Source organism: Triticum urartu, chromosome 3, assembly GCF_003073215.2.
Source record: "Triticum urartu cultivar G1812 chromosome 3, Tu2.1, whole genome shotgun sequence".
In the NCBI taxonomy this organism is placed as follows: domain Eukaryota; kingdom Viridiplantae; phylum Streptophyta; class Magnoliopsida; order Poales; family Poaceae; genus Triticum; species Triticum urartu.
The window spans coordinates 144,644,698-144,661,426 of NC_053024.1; the positions used below are offsets into that span (position 1 = coordinate 144,644,698).

Here is a 16,729-nt window from a genome sequence, read left to right on the forward strand (position 1 = left end):
ATGTTGATTTTATTTGAAATATGAGATGTTGATTTACTTGAACACATATGACATACTAGATATATATGAGAATTTACAATCATTTATTCATTGTGTGAGAAGGAGATGTTGAGATTCTTGTAGATGAATACATATGAGATGTTTAGATGAACACATATGAAATGTTGAGTGTTTACTGATATTTGAGATGAACTCATATATGTTTATTGTTTGAACTTTGTAAGGATGGTTTGGCTTCTCGATGATGTCTACGACACGAAACACCGGGCCTACATGATGCGCGAGAAGGAGATGGTAATAACGAGTAATCTAAATATTTTGCCTTAAGTTGAAATTTACATGCCCTAAGATTTGTCATTACTTGTTTTTTGCAGAAGCTTGAACCTTTGAAGATTCGGTATCACGGGGTCTCTGGTCCTGCCATGCCTTACGATGAGCGGTACACACCGTACATCAAGCAGGCAGGACTACTCCCGTGGATTCAGTTGGTCAGCCGGTCCACGCCGAATCTGAATGCTCCATTAGTGTCCGCTCTTGCTGATCGGTGGAGGCCGGAGACGCATAGTTTCCATCTTCCGACTGGGGAGATGACCGTGACGCTCGAGGATGTCTCGTTGATCACCGGTGTCGGAGTAAATAGCCATGGGTAGCCTAGCCGGCTTCCCCTGGCCCTTCTGAAAAAGTTACGAGCCCGCCCGGCTCTCAAGAATCAAAGACGTGGGGCCGCCTTCCCCTTGCTGGCTGCCACCCAGGCCGGCTTTCGGAAGGCGGTCCGACTTTAGCCCTCATGAGAAGGCCGACTCCAAGAAGCCGACCATGAGAAGGCCGACTCCAAGAAGCCGGCTCCCCATAAAGCGGTCCAGACCGTACCCACAAAAGTTTGCACCCACCTAACGGCGGTGCGACGGGGCGTGGCTACAGAAAAGCCTGTCACCCCCGAATCCCGGAGCACGCCTGGCACAGTGCGCCGTACGGGGTAGGCATGACCCGTCCGGCGCGGCACTGTCGCCATGTTGACCCTGGCATCACCCGCGACGGGCCGCCAGCGTGGCCCACAGACGGTGGGCCCCTTCGAGCAGAGAGACGCCCGAAGGCGGCCACGCCTCCAACCAGTCGGCCCAAGACAGAGCCGGCTCCCTGTAGCCGGCTTGCTGCCTCCCTCGAAGAAGACGCCCCATTAAGGAGACAAGACGCGGTAACGCTACAGCGATCGCCTGACAGGCGGCGGTACTGTAGCCGCGCTTGCCACGATGAAGCTCACGTCAACAAGATGGAGCCACAGTAACCAGTCGCCGACCAGGCCCTGGACAGTGGGGCCTGGCTGTCGACCAAGGGGCCGGCAGCCGGCAGGACCCACCAGTCGGCGGGCCCCAGCAGCCGGCGCAAAAGCCGGCGAGCGCAGTCACAGATGGCTGGGCCCCGCGCCCAGTCGAATTACCATTGTACCCCGGGGGGTAGGCCTATATTAACCCCCCGGAGCACCCATGCAAAGGGTTCGACCCCTTGCTAGTTCTAGACACCACACAAGGAGAAGAAGCAGGCTAGCCGTGACCTTCTTCATCCTCCCCCCAAACAGCTCAAGGAGCGTTGTGTAGCTACTTGATTCATCTAGTGAACATGCGGAGACCCCGCAGAGCAGCAGTAGGGGTGTTATCTCCACGGAGAGCCCCGAAGCTGGGTAAGATCCGCCGGCGTGCATGTCTTCACCTTATCCCGTTTCCAGGCACCGGCGATGTCTTACTGGCTCCCACAATGATAAGCCACCCATTGGCATATGTCGCACCTACCACCCGACATTTGGCGCCCACCGTGGGGCCAGGTGCACCGTCGTTCGGAGACCTGTTCTGGACGGGAACCTTATTCCTCCCCCGCGAGCGTAGCCAGCCCGGCACGCCCGGTGGCGCTTGCCACGACGCGCTGCAAGGCGTCACCAGCATCTGCGCGGCAAGCGGCCTCGCCGATCTCCTCGACGAAACTCTCATCTCCGACGAGCTCGCCTCCGATGCGGGCACCGACCACCTCGCCAACCTTCTCGGCCAGCTCCATGTCTCCAGTGAGCCCGCTGTGGACCTGGAGTCGGTTGGCTCCACTGACCCAATGCCTGTCGAATCCGACACGGCCTCCTACGACACCTTCCCCACCAACGTCACGATCTACAACGACCCGCTTCCTCGAGCCGACGGCTGCGATGCTGTTGCCACCGAAGTGATGGTTGTCGGCCACGGCGGCCCGGCCGACGATAGCGCCCGCGACGCCTCGCACACGGCGGCCCACGACTTGTCCGCTCCCCTCCCGGCTAATGCCGACGAAGAAGCACTGGAGGCACGCCGCCTCGCCCTCCTCGCAGAGGGCTGGAGGCTGGCTTCTGTAAGGCGCCTCACTGAGGCCTATCAGCGCGAAGCTGACCGCGCCGCCTTCGGCACGCCGGCCCCGGGCGGGCCAAGCCGGGCCAGCCTTGTCAAGCAACGCGGCACCGTCATCGCTGACACGCTGGGAATCGACCGCCCGGTCTATGCCACTCCGCTCGAGAACTTGCGTGCCGCCCACGCGGCTGTAGACGAGCTGGACGGCTTGGAGGCCGAAGACCTACCCCACATGACCCGGCGCATCCAGCAATTGATTGACGCAGCCGCGCAGCGACACAAAGCCGACGCCCGCGCGGAAAGCCCTCCCCCGCGCCGAGGACACGGCGTGACATCCCGGACGCCGACTACGAGCAACACCCGTGCGCGACGCGAGAAGGAACCGACTGCCAGCCGCAGCCGGACCCGGATCTCCATCGAGCGAGACGCGGACGGTCATCCCCGAGCCATGGAATGGCGTGGCGACCCGCCTCCGCCTCCGCCCCGTGGAGAGAGATATCCCGCCCCGCCGCCAGTGGCGCACCCGACTCTCAGCGGCCGGCTGGGCCGCTGCGAAGGAATCGGTGAGAACGACGCCCGCCATCGGATCGACCGCCTGGCGCGATCCCTGGCGTTGGAAGAAGAAGACGATGTAGGCCCGCCTTGTTTCGGCCCCCGCATCCGCGACGAGCCCTTTCCCAAAGGGTTCTCACTCCCAAGAGACACGCCCAAGTACAACGGCTCCGTGAAGCCGGAAGATTGGTTGATCGACTACTCCACGGCGGTTAGCATAGCCAACGGCAACCGGCGCGTTGCCGTGAAGTACGTGCCCCTCATGCTGCAAGGCACGGCGCGGACCTGGCTCAACAGCCTCAAGCCGCGTAGCATCAACAGCTGGCTAGATTTCACAGAAGCCTTCATCCGCAACTTCACCAGCACCTACAAGCGGGCTCCCATGCCCAGACAGCTCTCCTTGTGCGTACAAGGCCCCGCCGAGTCCACTCGCGATTACCTCACGCGTTGGGCCGAGATCCGCAACTCCTATGAAGGGGTGCACGAGGTGCAAGCCATTGAGTACTTCATGGCCGGATGCCGAGAAGGCACCCTCCTCAAGCACAAGCTCCTCTGCGACGAGCCGGCTACCGTCGACGAGCTTCTGGACATAGCGGACAAGTACGCCACCGCCGACTCCTCGATGAAGACCGAGCTTCGGGTGGACGCATCCGGAAAGGTACTCAACCCGGCGTCCAAGACGCCGGCTAGAGATTCCGGCCAACTCCCCCACTCGAACGATCACAAGCGCAAGGGCCCCGCGCCGCCTCCCGCCAGTCGGCAGGTGGCCACAGTCGAAGATGCGCCGCCTGAAGAGCGACCGGCGCCCAAGAAGCCCAAGGGCGGCAGCCCGGCTTGGCAGCCTGCCTTCTCCTACGAGCAAACTCTCGACGCCCCTTGCAAGTTCCACAGTGGCGCGAAGCCATCCAACCACACGACCCGGAAGTGCCATTGGCTCACCCAAATCTCTAAAGGTGAAGGGCTTGCGCCGCCTCCGCCTGCCGGCCCGCCGCCTCCGCCTCCGGCCGCTCGGCCCACAGTCGGAGCCGTGCATGACGAGTTCCCTGACGAGCAAGCAACCTACATCGTTTTTACAAGCCAGGCAGAAGACCGGCGCAGCAAACGCCAAGAGCGCTAGGAAGTTAGCATGGTCGCTGCCAACCCCGCCGGACACATGCATTGGTCAGAAAAGCCCATCAGCTGGAGCCGGGCCGACCATCCGGAGGTGATGCCGTCTCCCGGCTCTTACGCTTTGGTCCTGGAAGCCACCCTTGCGACGGATAGACGCGCCGCCCGCTTTTCCTGTGTGTTGATAGACGGCGGGAGCAGCATCAACATCCTGTACCGTGACACCCTGGAAAAGCTAAATGTCAAGACGAAGCAGCTCACGCCAACTCGGACAATGTTTCATGGCATCGTACCGGGCTTATCCTACGCCCCCATTGGCAAGATCAAGATCGATGTGCTTTTTGGGGACAAGGAGCATTTCCGCCAGGAAGCGATCTGGTTTGAAGTGGTGGACCTGGAGAGCCCTTACCATGCATTGCTGGGCCGACCTGCCTTGGCCAAATTCATGGCAGTTCCCCACTATGCATACCTCAAGATGAAGATACCAAGCACCAAAGGCGTCATCACCGTAGCTGGTGATTACAAGAAGTCCTCTGAGTGCGCGGCGGCCAGCAGCCGGCTGGCCGAGTCCCTTGTGATTGCCGAAGAGAAGAAGATGTTGGACCGAGTCGTGGCCATAGCCAGCAAGCTGTCGGCCGTGTCCCCCGACCCCAAGGAGCATGATACTCAAGGATCTTTCCAGCCGGCCAAGGAGACGAAGAAGATACCTCTTGACCCCGAGCATCCAGAGAGGTTTGCCGTCATCGGGGCAAACCTGAACAGAAAATAGGAAGGCGAGCTCGCCGATTTCCTCCGTGAGAATCGGGACATCTTTGCATGGTCCCCCAAGGACATGCCGGGTGTTCCGAGGAAATTCGCCGAGCACAAACTACACATTCGAGAAGACGCAAAGCCAGTCAGACAACCCCTTCGCCGACTGTCAGAGGAGAAACGCAGGATTGTAGGGGAGGAGATAGCCCGGCTCTTGGCGGCCGGCTTCATCATGGAAGTTTTCTTTCCAGAGTGGCTCGCCAACCCGGTCCTTGTGCTAAAGAAGAACAACAAGTGGCGCATGTGTATAGACTACACGAGCCTCAACAAGGCCTGCCCCAAAGATCCTTTTGCCCTGCAAAGGATTGACCAAGTGATAGACTCCACAGCCAGATGCGAGCTGTTGAGTTTTTCGGATGCTTACTCCGGATATCATCAGATAAAGCTAGACCCGGACGACCGCCTGAAGACCGCCTTCATCACGCCATTTGGAGCCTTCTGCTACCTGACCATGACATTTGGCTTGAGAAGTGCCGGTGCCACTTTTCAGTGTTGCATGCAGAAGTGCCTCCTCAAGCAACTCGGCAGAAACGCTCACGTTTACGTGGACGGCATCGTGGTGAAGACGGAGAAGCGCGACACCTTGCTGGGAGACCTCAAGGAAACATTTGAGAACTTACGCCGGTTCCAAATCAAGCTCAACCCCGAGAAATGCGTGTTTGGAGTGCCAGCCGGCCAGCTCCTAGGCTTCCTGGTCTCCGAACGCGGCATCGAATGCAACCCAGTGAAGATCAAGGCCATCGAGAGAATGGCGATCCCCACCAAGCTTCGAGACATTCAGAAGTTCACCGGGTGCTTAGCCTCCTTGAACCGCTTCATCAGCCGGCTCGGAGAGAAAGCTCTCCCCCTCTACCGCCTCATGAAGAAGAGCACTCACTTCGAGTGGAACGACCAGGCCGGCCAAGCTTTTCACGAGCTGAAGAAGATGCTGGCCACGCCGCCTGTCCTCGCGGCGCCGACTGAGAAAGAGCCCATGCTCCTCTACATCGCCGCAACCAGCCGGGTGGTCAGCACCGTCATCGTAGTCCAGCGCCCAGAAGAAGGCCGAGCCCAGCCGGTCCAGAGGCCGGTGTATTATTTGAGCGAGGTGCTGTCCGCCTCAAAGCAGAACTACCCGCACTACCAGAAGATGTGTTACGGCATGTACTTCACCGCCAAGAAGCTGAAGCCCTACTTTCAAGAGCATCCCGTCACGGTCGTATGCACTGCCCCGCTAGCCGAGATCATAGGCAGCCGGGATGCATCCGGACGGGTGGCAAAATGGGCCATCGAGCTGGCCCCCTACACGATCTTCTACCAACCCCGCACTGCCATCAAGTCCCAAGCACTGGCCGACTTCCTCGTCGACTGGGCCGAGACCCAGTACCTGCCGCCGGCTCCCGACTCCACCCATTGGCGCATGCACTTCGACGGGTCCAAGATGCGCACCGGCTTGGGAGCCGGCGTCGTCCTTACCTCTCCCAAAGGCGACAAGCTCAGATACACGCTACAGATCCACTTTGCCGCCTCCAACAACGTGGCCGAGTACGAGGCGCTCATACACGGGCTCCGGCTTGCCAAAGAACTTGGCATTCGCCGGATCCTATGTTATGGCGACTCGGACCTGGTGGTCCAGCAATCATCCAGCGACTGGGATGCCAAGGACGCGAATATGGCGAGCTACCGCTTCCTGGTCCAACAACTCAGCGGATACTTTGAAGGATGCGAGTTCCTCCACGTACCACGAGCCGACAACGAGCCAGCCGATGCCCTGGCTCGAATAGGCTCCACTCGGCAAGCAATTCCAACCAGCGTCGCTCTACAACGCCTCCTCAAGCCGTCCATCAAGCTATCTCCAGAGTCCGATTCCATCTTCGTGCCGCCTGACCCCGATGCGGCCGGGTCCGGCTCGAAGAACCAAGTAGGCGACCCCAAGACCCCCGTAGCCGGCCCGGCGACTTCAGCAGCCGGCTCGGGGACTTCGGCGGCCAGCTCGGGGACTTCGGCGGCCGGCTCGGGGACTTCGGCGGCCGGCTCGGGGACTTCGTCGGCCGGCTCGGGGACTGCGGTAGCCGGCCCGGGGACTGCACCAGCACTACAGCCGGTGGCCGACTCCAGCACCTCATCGCCCAGCCCGCCCACCCTGGTAGCAGTAGCCACATTGGCAGTAGGAGAAGTCGCGGCTCCGTCATGGGCTCAGTCCATCCTCAACTTCCTAGTAAACCAAGACCTGCCGGCTGACGAAACAGAAGCAAGACAAGTCCAGCGTCGAGCCGGAGCGTACACAATCGTCAATAGAGAACTACTCAAGCGCAGTGTCACTGGAATCCTACAACGGTGCGTCGAGCAAGAGAAGGGCATTGCAATCCTCAGAGACATTCACCAAGGAGAATGCGGCCACCATGCGGCCTCAAGATCACTTGTCGCCAAAGCTTTCCGCCATGGTTTCTTCTGGCCGATCGCTTTGGATGACGCCAAAGAATTAGTCAAACATTGCAAGGGATGCCAACTCTTCAGCTCCAAGCAACACGTGCCGGCTTCGGCACTCAAGACCATTCCCCTCACTTGGCCCTTCGCCGTTTGGGGACTGGACATGGTAGGCCCATTCAAGACGGCGCGCGGCGACATGACACATTTGCTAGTCGCTGTGGACAAATTCACCAAGTGGATTGAGGCAAAGCCGATCAAGAAGCTGAATGGGCCGACTGCCGTGATGTTCATCGCAGACATAACAACTCGGTACGGCATGCCGCACAGCATCATCACCGACAATGGCACGAATTTTGCCAAAGGAGCCTTGGCACGCTTTTGCGCAGCCCAAGGTATCCGGCTGGACTTAGCATCCGTCGCCCACCCGCAGTCAAACGGCCAGGTCGAGCAAGCCAACGGCCTCATCCTCTCCGGTATCAAGCCTCGACTGGTTGTACCTCTGGAGCGCTCAGCCGGCTGTTGGCTCGATGAGCTGCCGGCTGTCCTCTGGAGCCTGCGCACTACACCAAACAAGTCAACCGGCTTCACCCCTTTCTTCCTTGTGTATGGTGCCGAGGCGGTCATCCCAACTGACATCGAATTCGACTCGCCTCGAGTAACCATGTACACGGAAGCGGAGGCCAAGGAAGCACGAGAAGACGACGTCGACCTGCTGGAAGAAAGCCGGCTGTTAGCCCTCAGCCGATCTGCCATCTACCAGCAGGGTTTGCGCCGCTACCACAGCCGGAAGGTCAGGCCAAGATCCTTCCAAGAGGGTGATCTTGTGCTCCGGTTGATCCAGCGAACAGCCGGCCAGCACAAGCTCTCAGCCCCTTGGGAAGGTCCCTTCGTCATCAGCAGAGCTCTAGGCAACGACTCCTACTACCTGATCGACGCACAGAAGCCGAAGGCGCGCAAGAGAGATGACTCCGGCAAGGAGTCGGAACGACCATGGAACGCCAACCTCCTCCGAAGATTTTACAGTTGAAATGCAGTATGTGCCGCGCTAACTTTTGTATTAAGTACAAGACAATAGGCTCCCCGAGGAGGGCTCGGGGACTGCCATCCCTTATTTATGAATGAAAAGTATCATGCTTATGACCTTGTCGTGTCATTTACTTATTCCGTCCGACACCGAGTTCGACTAGTCGGCTCGGGGACTGGCCGACTGGAGTTATGTTAGAAGTCCTACCCGCAGTCAGACAAGTAGTGTGCCGGCTCCCAAGCCTTTTCTTGCCAAAAGTCGCAGTTCAAAGAACCGGCTGTCCGGCTGGCAAGAGTTAAAGGCAGGAACGGGCGCCCACACGAAAAACGGCTAGGGACTAACGGACTAATATAACAAAAGCCGGTTTTTCTCACACCGCCGACTGGCTACCAGAGTAGCCAGCCGGCCGGTTTCCATTCACTTCACTTCAATCCAAGAAAGCTCAAGTACTTGCCTCCCCAAAGAGGGAAGGCGGCAAAGGAAAAAGCCTAAGGATAAAAAAGCATACGCGAATGGAAACCAAACATGCACATGATAATATTTACATAAAAAAGACCTCCGAGAGGCCAGCATTCAACATAGTTTGGATACACCCCCAGTGGGTGGAACTGCGAAAACTTAACAAAGATTGTTCAAAGACAACAAGGCAGGAAAGATAAAGACGGCAGGTCAAGCTGGCGGAGCGGCCGACGAGCCAGACTGGTCGGCGGAGACGGTCGTGCCGGCTGAAGGAGCGGCCGGCTGGCGAACTTCGGCTTTGTCGCCGCCTCCCGCAGAGGGCGCGCTTCCACGGGCCTCGTTGCTGGAGGCACGGTCGGCCTGAGGTCGGCCGGTTGTTCCACCAGCCGGCTCGACGTCTTCGCCGTCCTCCTCTTCGTCATCCTCGCCTTCGTCGCTGGAGGCAATCTCCTCCGCCGAGTCCTCGCCCACCGCCGGGTTCAGCCCGAACCACTCCTCCGGCTGAGCAACACCGTCATCATCGATTTCGGGTGCGAAAACGCTGATGTCGGTGCACTCGGCGATCGTCGAAGCTCGCTGGGCGATAGCCGGCCTCACCTCCTCCAGCTCTGTGTCGGCCTCCATCCGCCAAGTGCGCAGCTGGTCCAGGCTCAGCCCTGGGTACCAAGCCCGAATGAACTCCAACGCCCGCCCGGCTCCGAGGCGGGCCGCCGACGCCTTCCAAGCCTCAAAGCGACCAACTGCGACCTCCAGCCAGTCGGCAGTTCGGCTTGGGGTGCGGGGAATCGTCTCGCCGGGCCAGAGGGCGGCCAACACTTGCGCCCCGGCACGTTGGAGCCGGCGAAGCATCCGATGAGCCGGCTGCAACCGCGCCTGGACAGCCAGGAGCTTCTCCTCAAGTGTCCGGTTCGCATCCGGCGTGATGTTGGCCCCCGCCTGACGACGCGCCTCGCGATGGGCCTCAATGCTTTGGGAGGCGAAGGCGGAGTAGCCGGGAAGTAGTCTGCACCAAAAACAAGCAACAGCTCAAGATAAGTCAAAAAACCCAAGCGGCAAGGGGCAGGGGAGGGCCGAGGAAGGCAGCTTACCGTCGATCAAGTCCTCGATCCGGCCGAAGCCTTCGTCCAGGGCTCGCCGGGTCTCAGACCAGCTCGCCGCCTCGGTCTCATACTCCGCCTTCAAGGCGGCTTCGCTTTCCTGCGCCGCCTGCAGGGCCGCTTTGTGGCTCTCCTCTTGGTCGGCCAGCTTCTTGGCTACGCGATCCCGTTCCTGGACCAAGGCGGCGCACTCGGCCTCCTTGGTATGAAGGGCGGCCTTCGCTTCGCCGAGCTCCTTCCTCAAATCGGCGTTGGCCCCTGAAGACAAAGAAAAAGAAAAACCAATAAGGAAAGAGTCGTCAAGAAAGATCCGACCCGACTGCGCAGTAGTCGGCCCGAATCTCGGGGACTACACCCAGTGGGTGCGCTGACGCGCCCCCATAGGAGACAGACAAGATCGAGTACTTACTTCGGCTGTCGGCCAGGTCGTCGGTCCTCCGGCTCAACTCCCGAGCCTGGGAGTTGAAGGCGGCAGCACGAAGGTTGTGGTATTCCTGAAAGTTCAGAAAAAAGCAAAGTAAGGTAACCGTCGAGAAAGATCCGACCCGACTGCGCAGCAGTCGGCCCGAATCTCGGGGACTACACCCAGTGGGTGCGCTGACGCGCCCCCACGGAAGAAATCAAGAAAGCAAAGCAGCCAGGAATGAAGGACTCACCCGGATAGTGGCTCGCGTTGACAAGAACTCCTGGGTGAACTGTTGCAGCAGGGCGGCCTGAGCTTGCAGCCGGCTCCGGACCCCTTGAGCCGCCACATTCAGCTCGCCAGTTCCCCCGCTGGGAGTCCACTCGGACATGGCAGTGCTGGCCGCCTCAGGATCTTCCGCCGACTGGCCTGCGCCTGCAACTCGGCGCAACTCCGGCGGAGCGACGCCTCCCCCTGCGCGCCGGCCCGTCGCCGTCTGCACCTCGAGGCCGGCTCTGCTCTCCGGCTCACCTCCGGTCGGCCCCTCTGGCGCTGCTGACAATTGGCCGCTTTGGCCCGCTCCAGTCGGCGCTGCTGGCGGCGCTCTCCTCGCAAAGGCCACGGGGTCCTCCCCCCTCTCCATCAGCGGCGGGTCTTGAACGATCTCCTCCGCCAAGGGCAATGGGGTGTCGGGGGCTATGGCTCGGAGAGGAATGGCGAGCAGCGGGGGCTGGTCGCGCGAGCTTTTCGCCTTCGTCTCCGCGGTAGCCGCCTCTGTCTGGGCCTTGGCTGCCGCATCGACCTGCTCCCTCGCCGCCTGGGCGGCCGCCTTCTCCGCCGCCTCGCGCTCCTCCCGCGCTTCGCGGGCGTTCCGCTCTGTGGCCTCCCTGAGATCGGCGCGGGGGTCCACGCGGCGGGAGCTCAAAGACCCTCCGGCCGGCCCCACGACGGAGCCGCCCGGGCCCCGCTCAAGGGAAAGCGGTGCCCTGTCCGGCAAGCGAGAAAAAGTTAAGAAGAATATTCGAAGAGAAAGAGAATGATGACGAGCATGCAGCAAGGTAGTCGAAGACTTACGCTGAGACCGCCGGAGGCTATTTCACCGCCTTGCGGAAGCGGGCCGCTTTCGCAGCCGCCTCGTCTCGCTTGGTCGCCGCGGCGGAGGCTTTGGACTTCTTCGGCTGACTGCCAAAGAGGCCTGAAGCGGCCCGGCGCTTCTATGCGCCGCCGCCGGCCGCCGGCGCGATAGATGAGCCCGCGCCCTGTTGGTCGGCCGCCGGCTGGCGACGCGGGGCGACTTCGGCTTCGAAATCGTCCGACCAGTCCTCGAAGCTCGCGGTGAACCTTGAGCCTCCGGGCTCGGCGCTGTCCCCCACCACGGCGTCTTCCATGGCGGCCGCCCCCATGTCCGGGTCGTCAACATCGTCCACCGTGCGGTCGGGGGCATACTGGCGTTCAATCCCCGCCGCCCCGGCCGGCGGTGCAAGAAGAGGGTTCTTCTCAAAAGAACCAACTGGTCAGAAGCCGGCCGTCATGAAGCCGGCTGATGACAAAAAGAAGATAGAGAGAGAAGCTTACCACGGGCGGAGGATTGGCGCGAGAATACGGCACCTTGCCGTATTGCCAGTCCCCGGCGAGCTTGCAGTTGGTGATGTAGTTAACCATGAGCGCCACCTCCGCGTGGGGCATTTCCCATGTGCTCAGCCGGCTTGGGTCGAAGCAGCCGCTCATCTGACACATCATATGGGGCCGGCTTTGGAGAGGAAGGATCCGGCACTCCACGAAGGCGGCCACCAAGTCGGCCCCGCGCAGGCCTTCCGACTGAATCATCACCCGAAGCCGGGAGATGGCGGCGTTCCCAGCCGGAGATAGTGACCGGGACCGGAAGCTCCACGAGGGCTGCCTCCCAGCCGGCGGGCCGGCTACGTAAGCCGGCAGGTTGATGTAATCTCCTTGCTCGGCGACGTTCTTCACGTAGAAATACGATCTCTGCCAGACCTTCACCGACTGGATCAGGGGGATGGGCGGGAACGGGTTGTTCTCGCTCGCCCTCCTCATGGCGATGAAGGCCTCATAGGGGCGGGCACGTCGGCGACGACTGTGCCGAGCTTGCTCTGGAAGAACTCTCCCCAGAGCTCCAGCGTGGGGAGCAGCCCCAAGAAGCCTTCGCAGAGGGAGACGAAGGCCGACAGCAGCATCACCGCATTGGGCGCGAGGTGATGCGGCTGGAGGTTGTAGAATTCCAGGAAAGAGCGTAGAAATCCGCTCGCCGGAAGGCCGAAGCCGCGCAAGCAGTGCGAGTGGAAGACGACCCGCTCGCCCTCCTCCGGTGCCGGCGAGATCTCCTTCTCCGGCGCCAGGAAGACCTGTACGAGGTCGGCGCCGGGCAGGCGCCGAGTCTGGCGGAGGAACTCCACATGGTCGTCGTGGACGTTGGAGCCGTCCCACGAGCTTGACAACGCCATGGGAGCGAGGCGGTGTAGAGACGCGGCGGCGCTGAGACGGGAAGCTGCGACGGCAGCGAGAGGAAGAAACGAGGGTTGGGAGTGGCGGAGCGGGAGAGAGCGTGCGAACCTCTGTCGCTCTCCCTCCTCCACCTACTTATAGACTCACGTGGCGAGCCGAGGAGGCGCGGCGTGGGGAAGCGTGGGGATCGATCGTGCCCACTCCCCACGTCCCGCGATAATTGAGCCTTAACGGCGAAACGAAACTGCCTCGGGAAGGCGAGCGGCCCCTGTGGGCCACGGAAGATCCGCGCCCGGACCAAGGCTCGCGAGTGGCGGGCCCGGGCCTGCGGCGGCGTCCCGTCGCGCGCGTGCGCTCGCAGTATCTCGCTGCCACGTGGCCGCGGGGGGCCCGTAGTCAGCATGCAAGTCCCCCCCTCCTCCCGCCTGAAAGACGCGTGGCTCTCTAAAGTCGGCATACGCCCGCAAAGCCGGCTCTTCAGGATGGGAAGCTGACCAAGCTTCTCGTCCCCCTGCTCACCTCAGAGCTCGATCAGCTTCGGGGACTACTGTCGGAGTAAATAGCCATGGGTAGCCTAGCCGGCTTCCCCTGGCCCTTCTGAAAAAGTTACGAGCCCGCCCGGCTCTCAAGAATCAAAGACGTGGGGCCGCCTTCCCCTTGCTGGCTGCCACCCAGGCCGGCTTTCGGAAGGCGGTCCGACTTTAGCCCTCATGAGAAGGCCGACTCCAAGAAGCCGACCATGAGAAGGCCGACTCCAAGAAGCCGGCTCCCCATAAAGCGGTCCAGACCGTACCCACAAAAGTTTGCACCCACCTAACGGCGGTGCGACGGGGCGTGGCTACAGAAAAGCCTGCCACCCCCGAATCCCGGAGCACGCCTGGCACAGTGCGCCGTACGGGGTAGGCATGACCCGTTCGGCGCGACACTGTCGCCATGTTGACCCTGGCATCACCCGCGACGGGCCGCCAGCGTGGCCCACAGACGGTGGGCCCCTTCGAGCAGAGAGACGCCCGAAGGCGGCCACGCCTCCAACCAGTCGGCCCAAGACAGAGCCGGCTCCCCGCAGCCGGCTTGCCGCCTCCCTCGAAGAAGATGCCCCATTAAGGAGACAAGACGCGGTAAGGCTACAGCGATCACCTGACAGGCGGCGGTACTGTAGCCGCGCTTGCCACGATGAAGCTCACGTCAACAAGATGAAGCCACAGTAACTAGCCGCCGACCAGGCCTTGGACAGTGGGGCCTGCCTGTCGACCAAGGGGCCTGCAGCCGGCGGGACCCACCAGTCGGCGGGCCCCAGCAGCCGGCACAAAAGCCGGCGAGCGCAGTCACAGATGGCTGGGCCCCGCGCCCAGTCGGATTACCATTGTACCCCCCGGGGGGGTAGGCCTATATTAACCCCCCGGAGCACCCATGCAAAGGGTTCGACCCCTTGCTAGTTCTAGACACCACACAAGGAGAAGAAGCAGGCTAGCCGTGCCCTTCTTCCTCCTCCCCCCAAACAGCTCAAGGAGCGTTGTGTAGCTACTTGATTCATCTAGTGAACATGCGGAGACCCCGCAGAGCAGCAGTAGGGGTGTTATCTCCACGGAGAGCCCCGAAGCTGGGTAAGATCCGCCGGCGTGCATGTCTTCGCCTTATCCCATTTCCAGGCACCGGCGATGTCTTACTGGCTCCCACAATGATAAGCCACCCGTTGGCATATGTCGCACCTACCACCCGACAACCGGTCTTGCTATCGACGGGATGCCTCTCTGTATGAGCACCGATTCTGATGGGTGGCGCGAGCAGATGATTGCTCTTATCGGTATGGCTCCTACCGAGGCTGAGGCTGATGTAGAGGAGAGAGAAGAGAAGAATAAGAAGGAAAGGAAAGCATCCGGAGCTGCTTTCACGTGGATTCAAACTCACTTTGCGACGTGCCCTCCGGATGCCACTGATGACGTGATCCAGACACATGCTCGTGTCTACATGTGGTATGTTGTGTCGAGGACTTTGTTTCCTGACTCCACTGGCAAGAATGCTCCATGGATGTGGCTGAAGGCGTTGACCGTCTTCGATAGCAAATGGAGCTGGGGTTCAGCGACTCTTGCCTACTTGTACTGACAGGTAGTTGGTCTGTTTTGTGATCAACTCATTTCTTCATTAGCAATGCAAGCTTGTTGTCAAGTTAACATTGTTTTCTTTCATATGCAGCTGGACGATGCGTGTTGCAGGATCACAGATAGTGCAGGCATTGGTGGTAATATGCTTCTACTTTCTGTATGGAGCTGGAAGCGTCTGCCTGTTGGACGCCCGAAGAGCGTCAGGTTTAATCCTTGGTATGAAGATGAAGATGACGAATTACGGCGCCCCACTTGGGCTTACAAGTGGGATGTGGTTTCCGAGATGATGAACGATGTCAATCTCATGTACCATAAGTACGTTGCCGAGTTGGACACGATTACGCCTGAGCAGGTAACGAGGTCATTACTTCAGTCATTTCTCATGTTTGCCTAAAAAATTCACCAATTTTGCATTGTTGCCCTATTTCATAGGTGGAATGGCAGCCATATGGCGCCGATGACAGACTTGGGTACACCCCGGAGTTTACCATCAACTCGATGTGCTTGCGGGATAGGGATCTCTGGCGTATGCGGTGCCCACTGATATGCAACTGGGCTGTTGAGTTTCATTTGCCACATCGCGTGTCTCGTCAGTTTGGTCTGTTCCAGCCTCACCCGTCGGAATGGGTGGATACGGACAAAGCACTTCATAGGTAAGACAGCATGAACCGTATTGACTAAGCATAGTCACTCCTTGATTTTGCTAATGTTTGGTTTTGTACCATGCAGGTTGGACAGGAGAAGGCAGCGGAAGATAAAGGACTGGGACAAGCATCATGCTTTGTATGTTACCCACTTCCAGCTTTGTGTGGAGGAAGCTCGTAGTAGTGCACGCGCCAAGCTTCGTGAGCATTGTCCACTTGCTTTTGATAACTACATACGATGGCTTCTTGAAAATACTCGAGTTGAGATATGCCCGCCGGCATATAATGAGGATATTCTTGAAGAACCCGTAAACTTTGAGGATCTATCAAAGGGGAAGTACAACAGAGATGTCAGGGTAGGGCACGGAGTCCCTGCTGTTCCGGTGATTAACTATGTGGTAAAGTGTTTCTTCTTTACTTTCCCGTTGTCCGTATTACACATGTTTGAATGGCTAACGTGTTCATTCTTTCTCATCCGCAGTGCACCGAGATCAAGAAAGCAGCTGATGAGAGCCAGTCTATTCTGGAGGAAACACCGGTTGGAAAAGGCAATGATGATGGTCCACTACGAGCATTCCTCAAGGTACAAATCGCATTCACTATGAGAGGTAGTCTATGTTGCGGAGTTTCATATCTTCCACACTTGTTCATGTTACAGCGTCAGGCCAGGAAGTTAAGGCGGTTATCGAATCTTCTCGGTTGCCGTGATCCCGAAATTGATGAACCATCTGCCTCTAGGTCTGGTACACCATCAGACCCCTCATCTCACCATCAGAGGGACGATGTGAGTTCCTCATATGCTTATCAGGATGATGAGGGTGCGGTCACCCAAGAGGTATGACTAATCCTTTAGATGTGATTCTCACTTGATTACGACGTCGGTCTTCACCATATTGTTTGATTGTGTGATAGGGCGATGAGCTTGATGATGACATGACTTTGGCAGACGCTCAACTTCGGACCCCATATGTGTTCAAGCTAGGCAGCCCAGACGCCGGTACACGCCCAACGACTTTGACAACAGAGGCAACCCAAAGGTGGTCGTAGGGACCTCGCAGATGGCTAGCTTGGATCATGAGGCGGAGGCGGAGGTGGAGGAGGAAGTGCAGGAAGAGGAGGCTCGTCCATCCAGGAAGAAGAATATTGCCTGCAGGCGTGGCACCAGGAACACGCGCGGAAGGCATTAGTGTTTGTTACTACGGAAGTGCTCTCTTGTAGCCGTTTCGTTAGATTGATGAACTTGTTTGGTTATGTTATATGTTGGTGAACTCTTACTATTGTGGTATTTGTGTTGTC

The 16,729-nt window shown here is 59.3% G+C and overlaps 1 protein-coding gene and 1 long non-coding RNA gene across 2 annotated transcripts; both read left to right on the forward strand.

The window, feature by feature from the left end:
• The first annotated feature begins 249 nt into the window (after window positions 1-249).
• On the forward strand, window positions 250-14,790 carry LOC125548188 (protein MAIN-LIKE 1-like). The gene is made up of 3 exons (XM_048711859.1): window positions 250-294; window positions 375-619; window positions 14,409-14,790. The coding sequence occupies exons 1-3, from the start codon at window positions 274-276 to the stop codon at window positions 14,788-14,790; spliced, it is 648 nt and encodes a 215-aa protein (XP_048567816.1). The 5' UTR covers window positions 250-273.
• A 1,123-nt stretch (window positions 14,791-15,913) lies between these two features.
• On the forward strand, window positions 15,914-16,386 carry LOC125548189. Its single transcript, XR_007300926.1, has 3 exons — window positions 15,914-16,016; window positions 16,092-16,268; window positions 16,346-16,386. It is a non-coding gene; the product is annotated as an uncharacterized LOC125548189 (long non-coding RNA).
• The last annotated feature ends 343 nt before the right edge of the window (window positions 16,387-16,729 follow it).